Raw genomic sequence first — 24,003 nt, 5'->3', positions numbered from 1 at the left:
TTTTATTTTTTTGGCCTAAAGTATCTAAAAATCAATAATTAATCTGGCGGTTTGTAAAATTCGAGCAAAATTAATAAATATATGACTCTGAAATGCTCATCAGATTTTATTAACTGAAGAGTAAATGCTTTTTATTTAATAAAAGAATTAACGCTAAATTAAAATAATAAAATGAAATGAGTAAGTCACAAGAAAGGAAGCAGAATTACTAAAAAAAACTTTTTCTTATAAAATTGAATATAATCAAATATGAAGATTATAAACCAAAAATATCAACAAATATGAAAACAAAATAATTTTTTACAATAGCATCCATGCTTTTTTAAAATATAATTATTTTTATAAATACGATATGAGCACACTAAGGAGTTTCACTATTTATTTCTATTTAATTTATCTAAATAAGCATTTTGAAATGTATTAAATTATAATTTTTAAGACCTTTATTTTATTATTTGATAAAATATTATGAAGTAAATATATAGTTTAATACTATTTGAATTATATTTCATCTGATTTTAATGTTTTATCATTAAAACTCCTAAACAAAAATTTAGTTAGTGAACTCTTATGAGAATTAATCAAATGTTTCTGCAACTTCATCTACCAATTCAAGAGCTATATCCCTAGCAATTAGGTTTAGAAGAGCAACGTTATTTTTATCAGAATAATCTAAATGAGATCTGTATGTGTTGTACTTATTTTTATTATCTACAGCTGACAGTAAGAGCCCATAGCCAATTTCTATCAAAACATGGTCATAGTGCACTACTTTTTTAGGGACAGGCTTACCTGCATAGACTAAATTCAAAGCAGCATTTTAGGCATCATCAAAATACTCGATAAAACACTATTTAAATTCTATTAAAGTAGCTTATCTCAATTACTTTTTAGTCATTTTTTATTTTTACTCAATATATTACAAGACCATAACATTTTCTATTAAAATATCATCAATTATTTTTTCAACTAAAAAATCTTCATATTTTCCAATAATTTAATCATTTATATTTTAAAATAGCTTCTCATTGTCTCTAATTTCAGACATTAATGTATTTCTATATTTTTCTTTTTCTAAGCTTGGTTGCATTCTATAAAGCATTTAAAGTCTCCTCTAAATCCTCATAAAATAGTTATTTATCTTTCTATTTTCTTTTTCATCGTTTCTTTAAGTAATAGCTGCCAGACGCCTCACATCTTTTTCTACCTAATCATCACTTTTGAATACTTATTTTTTGTATCCTTCTTCTGGTTGAGAGTCATTTATTTGAACCTTGACGCTCACTGTCCTAGACTAAGGTCCTTTTCCTATTAAAAATACACAAATTTAGTTTAAATAAACAAACTAATTTTATCTAATTCAAATGAGATTTATTTATTTACTTTTCCTATCTTTTAATTTTTAATCTTCATTAAGTTTATTTTATTCGTGATATTTTTGCTCAGCAGTTTTAAATTCCATGAGAGAATACTCATTCATTTTTTACCTTTGAGAATTTTCTATTTAGTATGTGTCCTTAGCCACTTAGTATTTCATAATAGCCAATGAAGTTTTCCATACAGCTGGATCTACTTTTTCATAGTTATTTTCAGCATCTTCTTTCATTTGTTTTTTTATTTCACGATTTTTATCATATATTTTTTGTTAACTTTAAAAGTACTTGTTGTAATTTCTATCTATAAAATTACTTTATTTCTTTTTCTTTTCATTTTACTATGGTTTTTTTTCTATTTTTTTCCCTTATGCTTCATCTTTCATCTTGTTCAGTATATTTATTAAATATAAAGATAAATCGAAAAAATAAATTTACTTCTTGCATTTTATGAGGAGATAAACTATATTTTTAAGCATTTGAAGAAACTGCATATCTAATTAAGTAAGATAAATCATCTTAAAATACTTTATTGAAATTTTTATAGTCAAAGCTTTTCTGTCTGCCTTAATTCAAAAATTAAAACATATTTTAACAATTTTTTTTAAAATAAATTCTTACCCTTAGAGCTTTTTGTGTTTTCAAACACGCTAGAGTTTCCAAATGTACCAGCAAATTCACCGCTGTCATTTACTTCTGTTATTTTCGTTATTTGAGAAATTCTTTTGATTGATTTATGACTTTTTTATTTATTTATTGCATCATATTCAGATTAAAAAAAACTTATTGATCCAAGACTTGCGTTTTATGATCCAGATATAGATCTTTTATTTTATCTTTTATTTAAATCTTTGGAATCTTATAGTGCTAGCTTATTTAAACTCTATTGACTAGACGGAGGAAGTGTTATTGAATTTCTACTATCCATTTATCAAGCGAGAGTTTACAGAAATATTTATTTGATTTCTAAAAAAAGTAATTAATTTTTCAATGAGATAAGTTAATAAAGCAAATCATTTGTTTATTTAGAGTTAATAAGTTTAAAAAATTAATATTTTCTGTTTATTATTCAAATAATTTGAAATTTATGATACCACAGAATTTTAAATTAATTTATAAAAATCATTTATTTGAAGATTTAGCAGAAATAAAAAGATTATAAATAAACAAGATACTTTGATGTATCCTATAAGATATATCAAAAATTAATATCAAATAAATAAATATCTATTTTAAAACGAAATAATCTTATTAAATTTTTAGAAAAACCATTCAATTATTCAATATAATAAAAAAAGAATAAAAATTATATTAACACATTCATAATATAAAAAATGAAATTTTTGGCTTTTGGATTGATTTATTTTCATTTTTGTATATTGAACAGGTGTGAGTATATTACTTCTAGCACCATCCAAAAATGTTATAATTCTTCAAATGAACCAAATAACTGCTCCTAAAAAGCTGTTATCGTCCTATCTTTAGAGAATGGATAAGTATTAATTATAGTTCTACTTTAGGTTAAATAATTATTTTTATAGATAGCAAATACAGAACAAGTAGTGGCCACTCTTAATCAGTTATCTGATAGTGGAGTAAATAAATAACTACAAAATAGTTTTATTTTTGAGGTTACTAAATCTCCAGTGACTGCTCTATTTCCTCTTATTTACTTATAAGATTTCAATAGCTAACCATTAGAGTAAGTGATCGCTACCACGCTATTTTCATGCAAGGATGGCTTTTATGGTAATATTTATTCGATTTCTTCAATAAATTAAATTTAAAATTAGATAGTAGTCCAACTTGTAAATTTTAGTATGACTCTAAAGGCTAAAAGATTTTGGACAGCTAAGGTTATTGCTGCTATTGCTCTCTATCAGATATATTAGGCATGGGTAATGATCTATCAAGAGGTAAAGTGTGCTATGCTCTAAATCTTGGTGCAGGTTATATATATTTATTAACTTAATTTATTAATTATTGATTAATTAGCCACTTATTTTTGACATTTTTATAATCTAAAAGGATCAGCAACAGCTCACTGCCTAAAATTCAGTCCTCTTTGGTATTCTGCTTTTAAAATATAGCAATATTAGCTCTACTTTGAAGTTAATATAAATATTTACACAGTTGATAGTCAAAACTAAAAAAATTTAAAACAAACTCTCAAACTTAGTACATCAAATCCTACAATGAAATCCTCTGATAATTCAACTATAAGCAAAATTATAGGAGTAAATTTTTTTAAGTTGTTAATATTTGCTAATTTATTTAATAAACAGACATTCACTCCAACATAACCTCCAGCTGATCTAAGTAGTTATTACCTTGTTAAACCAAGTTTTCCAGCTACAGATCCAAGAGTTCTTTAAGGGATAAGTTCTTGGATGTTTGTTGACAAAACCATGTTTACGCTGGATGGTACTTAGTGCAACAAAATTGGAGTCAGCTACTCTGGTTTTAGATAATAATCCTCTAGCTGCTCATAGCCAGTAGGTTCTTGCCTTTAAAATCAATTAGAGAACTTATATTAAAGTGATCTCATTCTTTTATCATAAAGTAGAATTAAAATTATGTTAATATCAACAAAATAAATGTTATAATTAAAATTTTAGCGAATTTATTTTAGTTAAATTAACTTAGTAAATTAAACATTTTTTAAATATTAAAAATAAAATTTATTCGAAAAGATAAATAACCTAAATATTTATTGGAATCACAAGGGAATTTTAACTAAGTGTAATTTCAAGGTTAGACAATCTTATAATAAGGGTTAAGTGGATCTGCTAGCACATTAATAACCATAGAAATAGATGCAGCTTAAATAAAATTTGTAACTAATTTAGGAATAGGCTGCATTTCTCAATGTAGTATTAATAACTTCGAAAGTCATTCAGGTAATGGTAAACTAGTAGCTTTGGTTTAAAATTAAGGTAATTATAGTGCTGAATTTGTATTAGGCTTTAATTGTAGTTCGAATGTCTAGCCTATTTAAGGATAAAAGCTTTTTCTAACTGCAAATCAGCTATATAATTTTAATTGCTCAGTTTCAGTAAATAGTGATATAAGTGCTATAAATAACAATTGTACTATAAATTTATATGATGCAATAGGAAATTAGCTTGACTCTAAAAACATACTATTCAACACAACAAGCACCAATCATACAAGTAAATATTAAATTATATTAATTTGAGAATAATTATTATGTAATTATGAAAAAGGTAATTAAGGAAATAACACAGGCTAGTAATAATCAAGCTAAGAATATAAGTCATCCTAATCCTGCAGTGATAAATGTTCCAGTTTTTGGAGTTTTTGGTGCTATTTTTCTGCAGGATGCATTAAAGAGGCATTTAAATCTATTGCTTCAATTGCAGGAGTAGCAGTAAGTATTTCTTTTTATCCTTTATCAATGAAAAAATATTTATTAATTTTTTAGAGTGCTCTAGCTCTGGTAATTTTTTTGGCAAAAAATGGGTATTTAGTCCCTATTATTCGGTTTCTTTGCTGTTGCTGTTGCAAATCTAAGAAAAAGGAAAATGAAAAAAATAAAGACAAAACAGATAAAAAATCAATTTAAGAAAGTTGCAGTTATGATAGATCGTGCTGCTCACATTCAATATCATAGTCATATTAGGTTGAAAACAAAAATAAATATAAAAGATCTAAAATATAAAGAAGTTTTTCAAGTGAATCTTGTCAGGATAAATCAAAGAAAATAATAAATGAATTATCAAACTTAGAAGAAACTTTCGAAGCCAATAAATTATATGCAAATATAGACAAAAACTCATCAATATTTGAATATTTCGGTTTTAAAAAATCATTTACATTTATTTTATATGAAAGAAATGATATTCTTTTCTTGCCTTAGAATAGCACAATCTTAGATATGGTATGATTGATTAAATTTTATATACATTATTTTCTACTAAGAAAATTTTTAATTTTAATAATTTAGATAGGAGCCTTATAGCCATAAAAAGGGTCATATTTAGCTCAAAAATTTTTAGAAATAGTTAATAAAAACGCTCTAAAAGTTGTTTCAACATCTCCTCTCTATCTACTAATTGAATGAATGAAAAATATTTATTTATAATTTTTAATATTTTTGTATAAAATCATTAACATTTGAGACTCTTTTATAATTTATAATTCACATAAATTAACTTGTTAAAAGATTTATTTTCTAAAAGATTTAATTTCTGAAATATTACTTTATTTATGCTTAACTTGCTTTAATGTCTTAACCTTATTCGGGGTTTAATAGGTATAGTATTAGCTTACTTTAAGCTCAACTTAATTTTAAATAATTTAATTATTTTAAATTCTCAATTTTCATGATTCTATCAATCGATCACTCGCTATTAAATATTTATTTTCTAATTTTAATACTTTTTTCAAATAGATTTACTATTTTTGATAATTCTTCTTAATAAGGTTTTTAACAAAGGTTGCCCATAAAAAAAGATAATTTTTAAGTATGAATTAAATTTTTTCAAATTTTTGATAAATTAAATGACAATATAAATAGTTAAATAAAATTTATATTTATTTGTGTTTGATAGTTGTGTGACTCATTTGTTTTCAAAGATTACAAAATTCTAGATGAGTAACATTCTATATATTTGTTTAATTTGACTTAAAATTATTTGTAAAAGAAATATATAAATATTTGATGCTTTATTTACCAAACATATAAATATTTATAAAATTTTAATTAATAAAGTTAAAAGGCATTTGTGGAGATAAAAGAAAATACTAATAACCAATAAAAAATAATGAAAACTTATATAACATGTATTTAATTAATTATTTTTTACTAAATTAATATCAATGACTGATATAGCTTAATATACATTTATTTATATTTGAAGTTTGTCTAAACTGCTCATTTTATTTCATATTTATTTATTTGTAGAACAAAGAGATGAGTTAATATAAGAAAAAAATCTATACTAGTTAAAATTTATTGAGATATTTTTATTTTATTTTCTGGATTATAAAATATTAGGATAGTAAAGAAAGAAGAGACAATTCAGGCATCAATTTTTTTGCCTCGTAATTGGTGCTCTATGATCAGAAGAGATATTATAAAAAAGATGATGTAATGGATTATTATTTATATTCGCAAATGAAAAACCTATAATGAATAGTATTTTACTTTTATTATCATTTATTAACACTTTTTTTAGAAGTAAACAAAATCTACATCACATCTTTTTTATATCATTTATTAAAATTTTAATATATATAAAACAAATAAAAATTTAATAAATTGTTATACCACTAAAAAATAAAGCACTACTAACAATTAGTCTAACAAACTAACAAACTAAATATAAAATTATTACTATACTAATCACATATTTTAAATTCGAGAAATGGGGTAATGCGCATCCAAATAACCTGATAGCCCTACTAGGGAAGATATTAGTCAACCTTAGATGCCAGGCGGCTTTTAGTTTCCAGATGAATCAGGTCACTAGCAAGAATCTTAAGAAAATGGCCAAGAATAATAATAATAAATAAAAAGTATTAAATAGTGTTGATAGAGTGTATTAATTTCAATTTTTAAAATTATTTAGAGACAAATATCTAGGATGTAATCGTTTCATAGGCTCATTTCGTATAGCAAAATTAAGGGACCGTAACTCATGATTATATGATACTTTCTCCTCCTTTAGGAAAAGGTATTTTAATTCATTCATTTAATAGCAAATAAATTCTAATATGGTTTGAAAATTACTCAATAGGTGCATATGGTGAAGTTAGAAAAGCAATACATAAGGCTAGTGGGCAGTTAAGAGCAATAAAAATTATTAAGATAAATGAAGTCTCATAAGAAGATAAGCAAAATTTAGAAAATGAGATTGATATTTTGAGGAATTTAGTAATTACTTAATAAATTTTTAATTCTCTTTACAAAATTATCAACATGATATTTGTTGTGCAAAAAGCTAAAATTCTTCAATGAAGCAAACTCAGAAATGAAAATACAAATTAAATTCTCAATTTTTAATGTTTTTTGAATAAAATTTAATTAGGATCATCCAAACATCATAAAAATTTTTGAGTTCTACAAGGACTCAAACTACTACTATATAGTTTCAGAATTATGTACAGGAGGAGAGTTGTTTGATAAAATTATAGAAGAAAAATCATTCGATGAATTTAAGGCTTGTAATATTATCAAATAAGTGTTGCAAGCTGTCAACTACTGTCACTCCAATAAAATAGTTCATCGTGATCTAAAACCTGAAAATCTTTTGTACGATAACGATACTCCTAGCCAAACTCTTAAAGTTATTGATTTTGGAACATCAAGATACTATGATCCAGAAAATAAATTAACTCAAAGGTTGGGGACAGTAAATTGAATTAAAATTTGCTATTACTGATTAGATAATTAATTACTCAATTTAAATAAATATATAAATAAATAAAGCCTTACTATATCGCACCAGAGGTATTGAAAAAAGAATATAATGAGAAATGTGACATTTGGTCATGTGGAGTCATTCTCTATATATTATTGTGTGGCTACCCACCATTTGCATCCAAAGTTGATTCAGAGATTCTAGAAAAAGTTAAACTTGGTGAATATAATTTCAACAAACCCGAGTGGAGACATGTTTCTTAGGATGCAAAAAATTTAATTAACAACATGCTTTAATACAATCCATAGTAAAGATACAGTGCTAGATAGTGTTTGTAAGATAAATGGTTTACTCGTTACTCTAATGAACCTGAAGTAAAATTGAGTGAGTTGTAGTAGTGCTTATTTAATATGAAAACATTCCGAGTAAATTTTAATTTAAAATAATATTTTGTGGTAAAAGTTTTTTATCAATTAAAAGTCATCATAAAAATTATAAGAAGCAGCCTATATGTTTTTAGTAAACTATGTCTCAACAAAGGAAGAAAAAGATTAACTCCTCAAAACATTTAAATAGCTTGATACTGACGGTGATGGTATGCTTAGTTAATAGGAATTACTTAATGGCTATAAAAAGATTATGAGTGCCGTTAAAGCTGAGGAAGAAGTGAAGAAGATTATGGATTAAGTAGATAAAAATAAAAGTGGTAAAATAGATTATTCTGAATTTGTAATGGCTACATGCAACAGACAAAACATGCTCAGCAAAGAAAAATTATAGATGGCATTTAAAATGTTCGATAAAGATAATAATGGTTCACTTACAGTTGACGAAATTAGAAAGCTTTTCAATTCTCATATCTAAGACGATGAAGTTATTAAGGATATAATCAAGGAAGTAGATAAAAATTAAGATGGACAAGTAATTAATTGATTGATTAATTTAATTTGTTGAATTTACATTTAAATAAAAATTTTTATAGATATCATTTGCCGAATTCAGAGATATGATGCTCAATTTAACAGGAAATTGATTGAATTAAAATTTCTAAAAGATAGATAATACTAATTATTTAAAGCATATTAACAAGATATCTTTTTACAAATAATACCTTTCTACTATCGAAAAACAAATATATAAAAATTAACTTATATTATTTTCTAACAACTAAAAACTATTCAAATTCTATAATAAATTTAATCAATCCTCATTCATTGTCATAAATTTTCTTTGAACAATAATAGAGACATTTAATAAATTTATATTATAAGAAATTAATAATTATTTGAATTATTGTAAAACATATATATATCTATACACACATACATATTAATTATCCTTTTAATAAATTTTTTCATCTCTTTTTTAGACAGATTTTCAAATTAATTTTATTTAACAACTAACTTGAATGAATTAATTTAAAAAAAGTAAGGTGTATCTTTTGTTAGCTGTTGTATTTTAAAATTATAGCATTCAAAAATATTTAAAATAAACAATGAATACGAAATTCAAAAATAATCAAATATTTTATATAAAAAAATGAAGAATTTTTTAAAAGAATAAATTTTAAAATTAAGGCTAGTGGACGGATGATATTTTCAACCAGATTAAAATGAAATAAAGAGACTTTAATTGGTTTAAAAAGAAAGTATATTTCATAAAGAGAGCAAGTTCAAGTAAAAAATAATAAATGAATGACACTTCTTTTGTTCAACTTTGAGATTATTAATACCTTAAAATGAGTAAAGTTAGTGTCATAAGAAAATTAATGATTTAGAAAAACTACTAAAGCTAATAAGCATTAAATTAATTTAAATAACTAATTATAAGCACTCACAAAATGTATTTAAAAGTCTAACAGCAATAATCAATATTGTATATATATTTGGTTTAAAAGAAAAACAAAAAATAAAAAAAATCTGAAAATTATTCATTTAAAAGGGAAATAAATAGAGAATACATTTGTAGGTAATAGAAGACAGACCATATTAAGGAAATTTGACAAAAAGGTAATTCACTCATTTTGTTTATAAATAAATAGAAAATCACAATTGAATAAAACTATTTTCAATTTATATTGAGAGTCAATTAAGAAACATATTTGTTGAAATTTAAATGAGATTCTTATTATTTTACCTATTCTCTTTTATTTAAAGTTAATTCAAAAATGGCGAGTGAAGTTATGAACTTATCTGAAGAAGATATCTAGTTCTGCCAGAAAGCTTTCTCTGATTATGATGAAGATGGATTAGGAGCTATTAAGGTTTCTGATTTGAAGCTTGCTTTAGAGAATATAGGATGTTCTCTTAGCGAAAACGATTTATTTAAAATGATTAGTGAGGTTGATGAGAAGAATACAGGTCTCATCAAGTTTTCTGATTTTTTGAATATTTATTACAAATAAAAATATGCAAATCTTGGAGATGATGATTAGGATTTAGTTGATGCTTTTGTGGCTATGGGCGGTAATGCCGATACCACAGGCTCCGTAGATGCAAACCGTCTCATATAAATAGTAAAAGAAGAGTTCGAAGTAAAAAATTAAATTAATTTTTTTCTTTCTCTATAATAAAGATAACTTTCATTCAAAACTTTACAAAACAATTTGCAAAAATTTTATGATAATTGTTCAAATGTTTTTTGCTTATCACCTAGACCAAATCCGAATTCTTTTTTCTATAGAATTGGGTAGACCAGTGAACAAAAATAAATAAATATCTTTAAAATTACAAAATTAATTTCTATCTTTAATTAATAAAACTGTTTTGATAATATTTTAGATGACTATTGACATAGTTGGATTGATTCGTGAAATTGATAAGGATGGATCTGGAGAAATCGAATATGAAGAATTTAAATTGCTTCTCAAATCAGGTTTTGCTAATGAGGGAAACTGATTTGTTCATAATAATTAAGAAATTTTTGGCTTATAAAGAAATATAAAGTATATAAATAAAATATTTTCCATATAAGAATTTATAAATTTAAGATAATTAACTGCTTGAGCTGCAAAATTTAAATAACATAAACTAACTGCCTAAAAGTTGCAAAAAAAAAAAAAATCAAACCAAGAAATAAGAAAATATTTAGCTTAGAGTTTTATATTAAGTTTTAAATATTTTGACTTGATTTATTTTGCTAATTAATAAATAATTTATTATTTTGTAAATTTATTTGAGTTCATCAATAAACCCTTTTTATATTTACCCATTTTTGCTCTCATCTTGTTTGCTTATTTTCTTTAAATATCCACTTTAAAAATTTCAAATATTTTTATAATTTAGTTTCGATATTTCGTAAGATAGAAAAAAAATTAATTGTACCTATTACTCAAATTTTTTTAAATTAACTAAATTTAGTAAATTTTAACTGTAATTAAGAAAAATAACTAACAATCATTCATGAGTCTATTCCTTAAAAGAATAATATGTTTGAATTAAAATTTAAGAGGATTACATAAAGGAATAGATAGTCTTTTAATTCTAACTTTCCAATCGAACAATAGAAGAATTTATTAAATTATATTTAATTAGTTAATACTTTTTGATATGCTGTATCAACAAATTAAATTTCATTTAAATTATATTTATAAAAGAAGTAAATTAGTCAATTAATTAATAAATTTATAAGTAGGCTATATTAAATAAATGTCACAGTCATCATCCTCTCATTCCTTAGAATAAGATCAAGAAGAGCAATAAGACGATTACAAAATGCCCCCTACAATTGATTTAAGCAATGGCAGACTCAAACAAAAAGAAGAAGAATAAAATAAGCTGATTGAGGGTTAGGAGGTAGTTGATAGCTACGAAAATGTAAAATACAATTTGATTTAGATGTTCGATTTTTATTTTACTTATTGACTTTTAAAAGATGGATAGATTGTAAGTGCCAGAGTATGAAAAAAATAAAGGCAAAGAAGCATTCTAAAAATAGAATTACCAAGCAGCTGTAAAACACTACTCAAAAGTAACTCAACTTAAACTTTTAGCATATCTAAATAAATAAATATATTAAAAATAGGCTCTGCTGGCTCTTTAGTTTTTAATCAAGGATGGCCAAATAAAATAAAAAGAATAAATGGTGAAGTTCATAGAAGACATTGAAGTAATTATATAATTCTATAATGAGCTAATTTTAATATAAATTGTTGTTAATAATAAAGATTCCATGCAATTCAAATTTATCAATCTGCAATTTAAAGCTAAAAGAATATAAGCAATGTATTCACTTTGCTTCAAAAGTTATAGAAAATGACCCAAATAATATAAAATGCTTATATAGAAGAGGTATGGCTCATCTTTACTTAAATGAAGTAATAAAATAAATATTATTTTGATTAATTACTTTAAAAATAAACATTAAACTATAAAAGTTTGATGATGCTAGAAACGATTTTAAAACAGCTTATGCACTTGACCCCAATAGCAAAGAACTTTAGTTAGCATTCGAATAGTTGTAAATAAGAAAATAGCAAGTAGCTGAAAAGTAGAAGTAAATCAGCAAGAGAATGTTAGATAATCTTGATTACTCTGACAAAGTAGAAGAAGCAAAAAGAAAGAAAGAATAAGAAGAAAAGGAAAAATCTTCAGAAACATAGTCATAAGAATCAGGCTTAACTAAAATCTCAAAAACCTTTATTCCTGATTTTAAGCAAATTCTTTACAATGTCAAAGTTGCAGCATTAGTAACTGTAGATTTCTTCACATAAAAATGTTGTAAAAGAAGAATCCCTTCATAGTATTTTAACAAAGATAAATGAACATATTTAATTTATTTTCTTTACAAACTATCAAAATAAATATATAAATATTTATATATATAATATGAATCCACTGAATTATAGTGTTAATTAATCTGTTGCAACATTATAAAATAATAACTAAGCTTTTTTTTTTTCTATAGTATTATAAAAAACATAATTTTTATTAACATAATAAATAAAAAACTATTATATGAGCAAATAAAAATTAAATATTTAATTGCTATTTTGACTTAAAGTAAAAATAAAATTTTAGTTTAACTTACTAACATCTTTTTACTTAAAATTAGTCATATACTTGCATAACATACATAAAGCAAGTAAAACAATTAAAAAATTATATTTATGAATAACAATTTTATTTCATTTATTCACATAAAAAATATAATATGAAATGATTTTAATTATTTTGATCAGTTTAGGTTGATTGATAAAATGTTTCAATTTAGATAAATGGGATAGTTTTTTGTATTCTTAATTTAAATTTTAGTAAGTTTATTTTCTACTTAAAATTAGTCATATTTTTTTGTTTGCAATTTTTAAATTAAATTTGCAGATAAATTGTGTTAGGAAAAAAATTGTATTATTAAAAATTATCATAATAAATTCAAATGAGAAAAACAAAAGATGTAGCAGAAATAAATTCATTTCAATATTTAAACTCACTGACTTGTGAATATTTATAAAAACTTAAGGTGTTATTTGAAATTCATGAGGATTAACTAAAAATATTTAAAGAAGAGATAGATTAAAATTTAATTTCATAAAATATAAAGTAGAAATTTCATTAATACTGTTTAAATGATTGGAAACAGCTAAAAGAGCACATTAATAAAAGAAATTCTTTTAAATAATCAATTTATTTTAATTACGTAGAGTAAAAAAATAAAAATTTAAATTCTAAGGAGGTTTGTCAATTTGTTGAAAGGTTTTAGATAAGCATGAAAAATAGTTTAAATTATATTTTATAAATTTAAAATTTTATTTAAGAAAACGAATAAAGAGAATAGTAAATAAGCTTAAAATAGGATTTAATTGACTTTAAAAACTCAAATAAAAATATTGAAATCTCATTTGATAATTTTGTACACTCAGTTACAAAACAAAAACAGGACTCTCTATTCAAGTAAAGATTTTTATTAAATATTTTAAAATAATAATAACTTTTTTTATTTGATAGTCTTGATATAACTCCTATAAAATATTAAAGTTAAAGAAAGAGCTAAGGAGAGAGCTTAAAAAAAAATTTAAATATTTTTTATTCTAAATACCTTAATTTAAATCATTCACTTTCACCGTAAAGTATTTTATTAAATTAGTTTCAATTAAAAAATTAAATAATCTAAGAAAATAGTTTGAACAAAAGAATAATGAGATGAAATTTCAAAACATATTTGAAAGTATTTCAGAGTTTTGTAGTTATCTGCCAATTTAGTATATTTAATTATTTATTTCTATAGCTTACATATCACAAAAATTATTTACTATTAAATTATTTAATTTCTAGATAAAAACCTAAAAATTTTATCTATAAATAGAAAAATTAACTGTTAAAACCAAGAAGATTCTGATAAAAGTAGAGAAATGAAAAAAAGCTAAAAATAGAAAAAAGAACTAACTTAAAATCAATATTAGATATAAAAACTATAAGATGATATTCCAAAGTTTGTTTTTTCATCTGAATTTTTGTAATCTGCAACGAAATTAAATAAAGCTTCGTAATTTAAAACTATTTTTAATATAAAAATAATTATTATATAATTTTTTAAATTTTTAAATAAATTCAGTTAAATAAATTTATCTAACGAAGAACCAAAAGCAAACTCAAACAACGATAATGAAACCAATATAGCAAGGTTAAAAGATTTACAAAATGCATAATATAGTTCCAACGATTTGTATCTAAAACTAAATAATGATTAATATAGAATTGAAATTAAGATAAGTAATAGTATTTAAATTAATGAATGCAATTTAAAGAAATTTATAAGCGAAATAAATTAAAAACTTAGTCTTATAAAGGAATGAAGTCTTTAAAGCAATTATTTTCTTTTGATAAATTAGATTTCTGATCTTTATGTTTACAATATTATTTATATTTATTTAAGTGGTGTGATGACTCTTGAATCCAAATTTTTTATTTTTTAGTTTCTATGAATGCATGATAAATTATTCAAATTTTTTTTTACAATTCGCAAGAAAAATTTAATAATGTTATTTTGTCATATTTTTTTGTTAGTTTACATTTACTAAAAAATGAGAAGTGATCCTTCTAAATTTATTTATGCATGTAAAAGCAGGGGGAATTCAGTAAAATTGCGTAATCAAAACACTTGAATTTATGTTATTTTTTAACATTTATAATCACATATTGCAGAAATAAATTAAGTCAAGTAAAGTCAAATTAAAATATGAAAAATAACACTTGTTATTTATTTATTTAATCAAACAAAGTAATAAATAAATAATAACAATAATAAATAAAGTAGAAGCAAAACAAAAAAAATCAAATGAGAACTAAAATTTTATTAGTAAAACTCTTTATCTTAGTTTAGGTTTGCTATTGCTAGGTTTTAGATAATTTTGTTTTTACTAAAACACCACTTTCAAATATATTGTATTCTTAAATATGCAGTTAGAATACTCCTCTTAAAAATATCATTGCCTTGAATAGTACAAATAGCTCATTTATTGGATGGAGCAATACTTGCGGTGTTGTTATTTTCAATATAGATAACAATGATGATGTCTCTTATACCTTCTTGCTTTAGGATGCCTCTAAAGTTTTAAAAATATTTTAGTCTTACACTTAAAGTATTTGGATTATTAAAAATTCTTAGATTTAAATCTACAATAAAAAAGAATAAAAAATTACAAATACTTTAATATATGGTGGGCCATCAAGCAATTTAATTGATGTTTAAGAAATTCCTAGTGAATAAGTAATATTAATATTTACTGAAAGGTAGATTCAATTCATAGACACTTATAATTTAGTTGTCCTTTCTTCTACATATGATATTAAAACCTCTGATCCTTCCATCATGAGCGCTTTGATTATTAGCGATAAATACCTTCTACTAGGATAAGGTTACTAAATAAATGTTATTGAATTTCTTAATTTAAGTACTCAAACAAATACTGTAATAGCAAAATCAAATGGATTAGTTTTTACTTAATACAATACCTATGTTACTAGAATGGTCATGCTACCTAATAACGCCTTTGCTATTTAAACATCAACATAAGGTATTTATTTTGGAAACTTCACCTCTTTCATAACGACAAGGAACGTTTAGAATATAACTTTTTAGCAATAAATTTAAGATAAAAGCTATCTTTAGATGCAATACATACAAACTAATTTAAATTAGAGTTATTTGATAGCAGAGGAAGCTTTTAATGCAATAAAAATTATCTAATTCCAGTACACTCCTTCATTTAATTAGTTTTTTTATCAGCTTTTACCTATATATACAAAAACATATGACCTGAAATTATTATTTAACAGTCAATACCTAATTTCTTTTACAGATAAATGTGTTAATATTTACAAAAATATTACATCTAACTATCAAAATTAATAACCAAATATCCTTAGCATAAATAATAACATTTTATATAATTCATTTAAATTCGTTAGCAACTCAGGAAATAGATGCTTTATTTAGCAGAATCTGCTTTATTATTCTAAAGGAACTGATGGTGTAATAATTTTAAATATAGATCCAATTAACTATACTCTTTAAGCTAATAATGTTTTAAATATTGATAGTAATTCTCATTCGTTTGCAGTTTAAATTTACAATACAAGTTAGCTAGTTGTTGGAGATTCCAATTTATATTTTTTAAACATAACAAACTTGTAACAACCAAAAATTATAAGTAACAACAGCTTTAACTTATAATAAATAAATGCAAATTATGCTATTGTTTCTTAAAATTTAAATACTATTTTTGTAGCTGCAGGATATGCTGGATTAATGATAGTAAATATTACTAATTTCACAAATCCAAATTTAATATCATCAATATCAACTAATACTCCAGCTTAATACAGTTGCTCGTTCATTTAAACATATCTAAATGAAAAATATGTTATAGCTAACTACTAAAATCTAGGTATTTATGTTTATGATGTAAGCTATTTGAATAAACCCTAAACTTATTCATTCTTTCCTATAAGCGCTGGTCAAGATTTTAGTATATCCATTACTAAATTTTTCATGGTTATATCTAACAGTGACTATGGAATAGCTATTATTAATATTACTGATCTCAAAAATTTATCACTAATAAGCAATATTTATATATAAGGCTCGACCCAAAGAGCCTATTTAATATCTAATGACTAATATATCCTCACTCTATCAGTATTTAGTGGATAGCTATAGCTGGTTGATATAACTAACCTAAAAAACCCAAAAATAATATAGTAATATTCTTACAACAATCAAATATCTGCATATGACTTGTGCCTCTCTAGTAATTATAATACTGCATATTTAGCTATGGGAAGCGGAATAGTCTAATTTAATTTATTTACTAATAAAAATCTTAATATTAATTTTTTCGACTGTACTGATCCAAATAAAATAGTTAGCTTGAATCAAAATAATTGGTTTTCTGTGGGGCAGCAAATTGGTGTTTAAGTAAATAAATTTTTTCTTTTAATTTTAATAAAAAAAAAATAATGTAATTCCCAGAACCGAATTTGTTATTTTAAGCAATAAATTAAATTTCATATTTGACTAATTCTTATTTCTTTTTTCTTTTTTTCACATAATTTTACAAAATAAAATGAAACTATAAAATATTTTAATCTAATATCAAAAACTAATTAAATTTTTATTTTAGTAGAAATACAAATTTTTGAAAATTTTATTATTGAAATTTTATTTTTAATTTAATTAAATATTATTTTTTCATTTATTGAATAGATTACTGAAATTTTACCTAATGTTATGAGATAAGTTATGATCACTTCAGCTTATTATTATAATAATTTTTTCTAGTTGCAAATGCTTCCTACCTGGAGCTCGTTTTAATTACAGCAATAAATGTTGATGATAAATATCGAAAAAGAGCTTCTTCAGCAATAAGTTAAAAATGACTCAGAAACAATAGAGTTTGTATTTGAAATAAAAGAGAAGCTATTTAATACTGATTTTATTTATTCTTCAATAGGAATAACTAGTCAAATATCATAAAATATTTTTAATTTATGTTAGTAGAATTAAATAGTAGATAGCTAAAGCTATGTAATTTAGTATAAACAAAATATAATAAGCTAAGCTTTCAGTTCTTTCTCATCTGCTTAGACTAACCATATCCTTTATGTTTTGAATCAGAAAGTTATCAGTTTTCCAGTTATATTTAATATATAGGGATCTTTGCAATTCTAGGCTGATCTAAATTTAATCTCTACTCCATCTGATTAAGTTTCAATATAGATCATCACAAGCCCTGCATAAGGAGTTTTTATCAATAAATAATACAAGTAATTAAATGTAATTTTTAAGCAAGATCTTAGCGGAATAACATTATCTGGAGATCTGAAAAGCGTTAACATGATTCTTTAATAGAGGCTTTATTTTGCAAATTTTACTAATACAAATAATATTTCATTTAACATAATTATAAATGATGGATTAAACTATTAAATAACCTAACTTCTTACCTACTCAAATTGCAAATTTATCAAATTAAATAGCCCTATTTTTAAAAATCCTAAAAAGAGCTTATAATAGGATTTTGAAAGTAAAAATTAAAATGGAAAATCATTGAGTGTCCTAACTAATTTCTAATACACATTCGATAGCAATATTTTCCTTGACAAAGATAGCTAATCTGTTTCCTATTCAGCTTACATCTAGAAAGATAATAATTATATATTGATACCTCAAAATTATTGGATTAACTTTGAAAAGTCAAGCAGGACATTCTATGGGCAAATCGATCTAAGCTAGTATAATCAAGTTATTCGTTTAATGGTCAATGCAACTGATGGCTATACTTACTCAACCGATACTTTCGAAATACACTTAGACATAATACCAGCATACTATGTATTTACTATCCTATTTGAAATATTTCTACCTCTTTTTGTGATTATAACCATTTATAATCATAAATCTATCTTAATAAACTTCTTAAGAAGATTTAAACTGTTGCAAATGCCACTCCAAATTGATCTGAATAAATAATATTATTTATAAATTCCTATCTTAGAAAACTGCTTAGAAGATGGATTAGAAATATGGAAATCTTATAAGTATACTATAATCAAATAAATAGTGTTACGAGAGTTAACTTATTTAAAATTAGATAAAAAGACAACCGAAATAGATAAAAATGACAATTCTTGCAATGATTCAAGAGTTCATAATGATATGACCAAATCTTAAAACGCTCGTATGGCTCAGAGCACCCTCAATAAAAGCTCTGCTAAATAGGTATAAAGCAAGAACAATTCTAAATAACTATTAAACCTAAGCTAGAAAATTGTCAAAAACATGAGCAATCAGGAAGTCAAGCAGATTCAGAAACACTTAAAAGAATAAAAAGTAAATTACAATTACAATTGCTTTATCTATATGTAAAAAAATGGATAACTAAACTATAAAAATATTTTGGATTCAATACATAAGTGGTGTCTTAAACACTACAATAAGCCAAAAGTACTAAATGATTTGTAGAATCCTGCTAGCTTGTTTTCTCACTTTATGATAGGATTAGTATCTATCTACTTCGCATAGATAGATAAAACAGCTGAAAACGTTATTTAGATGCTAAAATAACAAGCATTAAAAGAAGGACTATCTGAAAAAGACTGGACTAAGATGTATGTAGAATTCATTACTGATGGAGACATTGTGTTATACCAACCTGTTCCTCAACCTATTTATAATTAACAAAAGATAGATGAGTAGATTAATCTGATTTAACAGCTCTAATAAGAAATATCTGTCTCTGAATTCATCATGCCTCTTATTAAGGAAAATTTAAAGGCTATTGCGTTAGGTTTCACCAGCGAAAAACAAAGTTACTTCCCAATAGCAAGAAAACTAAGTTTAGATTGCTACACTCATTAAATTCACTGCATTAAAGTATATAGGCCATTCGAGAAAAAATCATTCTTCAACAAATAAAAAGTAATTGAAGTAGAGAAAGAAAAAGAACTTTCACTCAACTCCCTTCTTCCTTCATGGATTAATAGTGTAGATATTATCAACGGTTCTCTTTTCTTTTCAATATAAGCTTAAACTAAAGACTAAGGACGATACCAAATAAAAATTTTTAGTACATAAAAAATAATCATAAAGGTAATTTATGTTAACATAGGAAGTCCTAAAACTCCGGAAGATAAATAATAGAATGAAGAAGACAGAGATGCAACTATCACATAGCAGTTTTCACAGTAAAAGTAATAAGATGATAACCAATCTGAATATTAATCTTAGAATAAATAATTTGATAACATAAGTTAGTATCAAGATGTTATTTTATAAAACCTGCATATGTCTAACTAGGAATAACACTACTCTAACTTAGATAGTCCCCAACCTCTAAGGCCATTTAAAAAAGCTTTATCTTAATACCACTCTTCTGCATAATCGATTTACAATTAAATAGGTAATAGATCTATTTATAAAGTAAATAAGTTAGAAAGGTTAGATAGTAAGAAAACATTTAAAGATAACAGAGATGATGTGAGTGAAACAAATAGTCATAGATTTGTAGGTGATGCAGATTTTGAACATGTCAATTCGAATGTGAATTCTCCAAAAAATTCACCTATATAATAATTAGATACTAAATATAAAACCTTATAAAATTAATTTTTAAATCAAAACATATGATTGAGCATATATTTTAAAATATTTCCATATTTTAAAAGCCAATAAATCTAAATTAATTTGTAGTTTTAATTTTAATTTTTTAAACATTTATTTAAAATGCTTGAATTTCAGTCCAAAATATATTTTGGCTTTTTTATTTGTAATTTTTAAAATATTTTTTTTTACATTTTTATAATAATGTAAACAAATACTTGTAAATAAAAAGTTGATGTTATTCGAATGAAATTAGTTTATTCTATGGTTTTATTTGAACTTTTTACAATATATAGTCTTTTTATATATAAAACCAAATTTTTTTTTACGAAAATATTTACATATAAATGATAGAAACAGTTTAATTAATTTAAGCAAAACAAATTAGAACTGTAATTTCTATTAATCAGTTTTTATTTTATTTGCTTATTGCAACATTCGAGAGGTGATCTGCTTCTTTATTTTACTCTCTATAAACATGGTTAAATGATGTTTGTTAAAATTTAGATTATAGCATCTTGCAAAGTTCGTAATATTTTTTAATATTATCATTACTACAGTTATACTTCCCAGTCATTTAATATATTATAAGCTGAGAGTCACCTTAAATAAATAACTTTTATATACCTATTTTTAAGGATACATATAAACCATAAATTAATGCTAAGTACTCAGATTAATTGTTCGTTTTAGTACCAACATTGACAGCAAATGATTCTAACACTTAGCTATTATTTTCATGTTGCTTAATCAAAAATCCAACACCTGCCAACCCAGGATTGCCTTTAGAACATCCATCGAATTCTATTCGATAAACTAGGGATTTTACAACTTTTTTAGATAGACTTTAAAAGTCTATCTTTTAAGAAAGTAAAGGATTTAATAATTAAGAAAACACTTAGTTCTACTGTATTTATTTCTCAAAAAGATCTTCTTTTTAGTCTATAGATTGATGATTTTTTATTTATTGATTGTTTTCATGTTAATTTTTAATATTGTTTTAGCTAATTTTTTGCTATTATTAAACATTTTGAGCATGGCTTTTAGTTTCTTGATTAAATCTAGTCTATTCATCTTTTAATGCACTTTAAGTTTAGAAGATTGAAATTGAATTAACCAATCCTAGAATTGATTGATCAATACTATTAATAGACTTGCCAACTGAATCAATTTGATCCTAAAAGGCCTAAATATTATATTATTATATTTAATTAGTTTTCTAAATATCACTAAAATAGTTTGTTAATCCTTCTTATGAATATGAGTTCTAGTTGATGATATTTAAAATAGAAGTAGGTTCAAAAATTTGCTCATCAATTTTCAAAGATAGAAAGTACTACTTTTTAAGATTATCCAACGATTTGTTGAATTTTTTCCTTATATTTTCTAATTATTCTACTTACTAAAATATTTTACCTAAACTACTAGCTTAATTAAAGATAGCTTACAAAACTTATTACTTAACTTAACCATTTAAATCTAAATCTAAATTTTCAAACTCTTATGATTATTTCAATTCTATCAAATCAGAAGCATGTGATTAATGATTTTAAATACATTTTTAGCAAAGTATTCTATTTAACTAACATTTTAAATTCAAACATATTTAAGTAGATTGAAGTTTGTGAGTAGGGCAAATTCTCTATTTTTCTGTTTTAGAGTTCATATTTTCTTTTATATCAAATTGTTAGTCCTTAATATATTTTTTATAATAAACCTGAATCCTTATTAAAATTAACTCAATAAATTCTAAAATCTCATAATTATTTTGATATAAATTTCTGTATAAAAAAGATAAAATAAATAATTTATCTAGCTAGGCTAAGTAAAAATTTAAATTTTAAGATGTCTTAGAAAAAAGAAATGAAACAAATTAATCTCAGCATAAGAAATAAAAAAATAAAACATGAAGCACAATTAAATAAATAAATCAATCAAAACAAAAATTGTAAAATATTTTATTTGTTAAAATTATATTTGTCAGAATTAAAATCTTTAATTTATTTAGAAAGAATTGTAAGCTTCTCTTCATTGTATTTGGTAGGCACATCTTTCCAACAAAAATTATTTTCATCTCCAATTGAAACATTTTAATAGTAGACTTCATCAATAATTTCATAGTCTAATTTTAAGCCTAGTTAAGCACTTTTTTTAGAAGTACATTCTACTTTAGCCTATTAATTAATTTATTATTTATTTAATTAAAATTTTAAAATTAATTTTTTATTTATTTACCATTTAAAATTTATTGATTTAAGCCATTTAAAGATTGTGTTGTAATATATTGACACCTAAATTCATCCCTGCTGCTTCAGGCAGCACAGCTATCATCATCTAGCTAAGAATTTAATTTTCAAGCAACTTTTGCTTTTCTATTTACTTTTTGTGATAGAATTTTTCAGAGCAAATATTGAGTAAGCTAAATACGCTTTACATGCTATTTGGAAGTTCATTAACATCTTCATCTGATAGCTTTTAAATCTAAAAAACATCAGATGAAACAACAACACCTAAAATTTTATCATCATGAGGAGTATAAGCAATAGATGAGTGTTACAAAGAGGATTTAAAAATATCTTTAGTTGCTTTATAAACATCATCTTATGTTGCATTAACCTCGATAGTTATAGGTTCTAATGAGCTAAATATCTTGCATACTATTTACAAAGCTTATTCTTGCAATTTTGCTAACTTAAATAGAGGAGCAACTGATATCCTTTGATTATTTTAAATAATTTAAGACAATAAAGGGTTTATTTTTTTCATTTTATAATACTCAATATTTTTTTAATTTATTTTTATAAATGTTTTATGGATTTTTTTAATAATTTTTCGAGTAAATTTATATAAAAATTTCCCATTAATAGTTAATAACTATTTTATTCAGTGATAATATGTATCTATTTCAAGTTTATTATTGCATCTATCTAATTAATTAGATCTAATATTCAAATTCATTATTAAAATAGTATGGATAATAGCTAAATTTTGGTAATATCAAGTTCTTTTATAATTATAGCATTTAATTTACAATTAACTAATACATTAAAAATAGATAAATCAGATCATTCAATATATAATACTTATAAATTACTGAAAATTAATCTATATAATAATTCTAGTAATAATGATTCTATTAAATAGAACCTAAATCTTCAAATAAAACATGAAATTATTTAAATATTTTAGAAAAACAATATGACGAAAAGTCTTAAATGGTTTTGTTTTTATTATTTAGGGTTGTAAAAAATTAAATTTTTCTAATTATATTTATATTTGAGTAATCAAGATAAGATGAATTTTTTAATTAAGAATCTCAGAATAAATCGGTCAAATTATTAATTACAAACTAAGAGTAACAAAATTTTATAAAATTAAAAAATATCAATTTGTAAAGAAAACTCCAAAGACCTTTTAATTTTTTTAGTACTTTGAATAGAAATTAATCATAATTACATATGTCTATTACATTTAATACGGTCATTTGTTAATATTTTTTCATTTTGTTAATTAGTTAGTAAGATAAAATGTTCTTTTATGACTTTTATTATATAAAAAATATAATTTAGCCAAGTTTTCATTTATTCTGCATTCTATTAGCTAAAATTATTTGATTTATTTAATTCCAAAATTAATTTTGATGTATC

At 23.3% G+C, this 24,003-nt stretch overlaps 9 protein-coding genes across 9 annotated transcripts; 6 read left to right on the top strand and 3 right to left on the bottom strand. All coding sequences in view use genetic code 6, as the record gives it.

Annotated features, from left to right (window-relative positions):
* Nucleotides 1-529: 529 nt before the first annotated feature.
* TTHERM_01075650 (hypothetical protein) lies at nucleotides 530-2,301 on the bottom strand (the record flags this gene model as incomplete). The annotated part of the gene is made up of 4 exons (XM_001030544.2): nucleotides 530-1,308; nucleotides 1,384-1,759; nucleotides 1,812-1,939; nucleotides 1,995-2,301. 4 exons carry the CDS (start codon nucleotides 2,299-2,301, stop codon nucleotides 530-532), a joined length of 1,590 nt encoding a protein of 529 aa, XP_001030544.2.
* A 354-nt stretch (nucleotides 2,302-2,655) lies between these two features.
* On the top strand, nucleotides 2,656-5,748 carry TTHERM_01075640 (male gamete fusion factor). Its single transcript, XM_001030543.2, has 9 exons — nucleotides 2,656-2,869; nucleotides 2,915-3,122; nucleotides 3,167-3,322; nucleotides 3,402-3,610; nucleotides 3,659-3,935; nucleotides 4,067-4,546; nucleotides 4,601-4,764; nucleotides 4,819-5,274; nucleotides 5,341-5,748. The coding sequence occupies exons 1-9, from the start codon at nucleotides 2,708-2,710 to the stop codon at nucleotides 5,455-5,457; spliced, it is 2,229 nt and encodes a 742-aa protein (XP_001030543.2). The 5' UTR covers nucleotides 2,656-2,707; the 3' UTR covers nucleotides 5,458-5,748.
* Nucleotides 5,749-6,763: 1,015 nt separating this feature from the next.
* On the top strand, nucleotides 6,764-8,792 carry TTHERM_01075630 (calcium-dependent kinase; the record flags this gene model as incomplete). The annotated part of the gene is made up of 7 exons (XM_001030542.3): nucleotides 6,764-6,914; nucleotides 6,968-7,072; nucleotides 7,136-7,272; nucleotides 7,427-7,750; nucleotides 7,828-8,184; nucleotides 8,240-8,680; nucleotides 8,742-8,792. 7 exons carry the CDS (start codon nucleotides 6,764-6,766, stop codon nucleotides 8,790-8,792), a joined length of 1,566 nt encoding a protein of 521 aa, XP_001030542.1.
* Nucleotides 8,793-9,926: 1,134 nt separating this feature from the next.
* On the top strand, nucleotides 9,927-10,656 carry TTHERM_01075620 (dynein 18 kDa light chain, flagellar outer arm protein; the record flags this gene model as incomplete). The annotated part of the gene is made up of 2 exons (XM_001030541.3): nucleotides 9,927-10,292; nucleotides 10,540-10,656. 2 exons carry the CDS (start codon nucleotides 9,927-9,929, stop codon nucleotides 10,654-10,656), a joined length of 483 nt encoding a protein of 160 aa, XP_001030541.1.
* Nucleotides 10,657-11,160: 504 nt separating this feature from the next.
* On the top strand, nucleotides 11,161-12,286 carry TTHERM_01075610 (tetratricopeptide repeat protein; the record flags this gene model as incomplete). The annotated part of the gene is made up of 6 exons (XM_001030540.2): nucleotides 11,161-11,574; nucleotides 11,633-11,728; nucleotides 11,783-11,866; nucleotides 11,925-12,074; nucleotides 12,135-12,217; nucleotides 12,277-12,286. 6 exons carry the CDS (start codon nucleotides 11,161-11,163, stop codon nucleotides 12,284-12,286), a joined length of 837 nt encoding a protein of 278 aa, XP_001030540.2.
* A 762-nt stretch (nucleotides 12,287-13,048) lies between these two features.
* TTHERM_001075602 (hypothetical protein) lies at nucleotides 13,049-14,787 on the top strand. Its single transcript, XM_012799894.1, has 5 exons — nucleotides 13,049-13,647; nucleotides 13,702-13,818; nucleotides 13,869-13,955; nucleotides 14,060-14,239; nucleotides 14,309-14,787. Exons 1-5 carry the CDS (start codon nucleotides 13,133-13,135, stop codon nucleotides 14,547-14,549), a joined length of 1,140 nt encoding a protein of 379 aa, XP_012655348.1. The 5' UTR covers nucleotides 13,049-13,132; the 3' UTR covers nucleotides 14,550-14,787.
* A 244-nt stretch (nucleotides 14,788-15,031) lies between these two features.
* Nucleotides 15,032-20,383, top strand: TTHERM_01075600 (hypothetical protein; the record flags this gene model as incomplete). The annotated part of the gene is made up of 2 exons (XM_001030539.2): nucleotides 15,032-17,173; nucleotides 17,462-20,383. 2 exons carry the CDS (start codon nucleotides 15,032-15,034, stop codon nucleotides 20,381-20,383), a joined length of 5,064 nt encoding a protein of 1,687 aa, XP_001030539.2.
* Nucleotides 20,384-20,762: 379 nt separating this feature from the next.
* On the bottom strand, nucleotides 20,763-22,112 carry TTHERM_01075590 (RNase H family protein; the record flags this gene model as incomplete). Its single annotated transcript, XM_001030538.2, has 1 exon — nucleotides 20,763-22,112. Exon 1 carries the CDS (start codon nucleotides 22,020-22,022, stop codon nucleotides 20,763-20,765), a length of 1,260 nt encoding a protein of 419 aa, XP_001030538.2. The 5' UTR covers nucleotides 22,023-22,112.
* A 108-nt stretch (nucleotides 22,113-22,220) lies between these two features.
* Nucleotides 22,221-23,169, bottom strand: TTHERM_001075589 (RNase H family protein; the record flags this gene model as incomplete). Its single annotated transcript, XM_012799893.1, has 2 exons — nucleotides 22,221-22,530; nucleotides 22,592-23,169. Coding segments are annotated over 2 exons (816 nt in total), but the record flags the coding sequence as incomplete, so codon positions are not given.
* Nucleotides 23,170-24,003: the final 834 nt, after the last annotated feature.

This window comes from Tetrahymena thermophila (assembly GCF_000189635.1).
Source record: "Tetrahymena thermophila SB210 genomic scaffold scf_8254412, whole genome shotgun sequence".
Taxonomy (NCBI): Eukaryota; Ciliophora; class Oligohymenophorea; order Hymenostomatida; family Tetrahymenidae; genus Tetrahymena; species Tetrahymena thermophila.
This window is presented reverse-complemented; position numbering and strand designations above follow the sequence as displayed.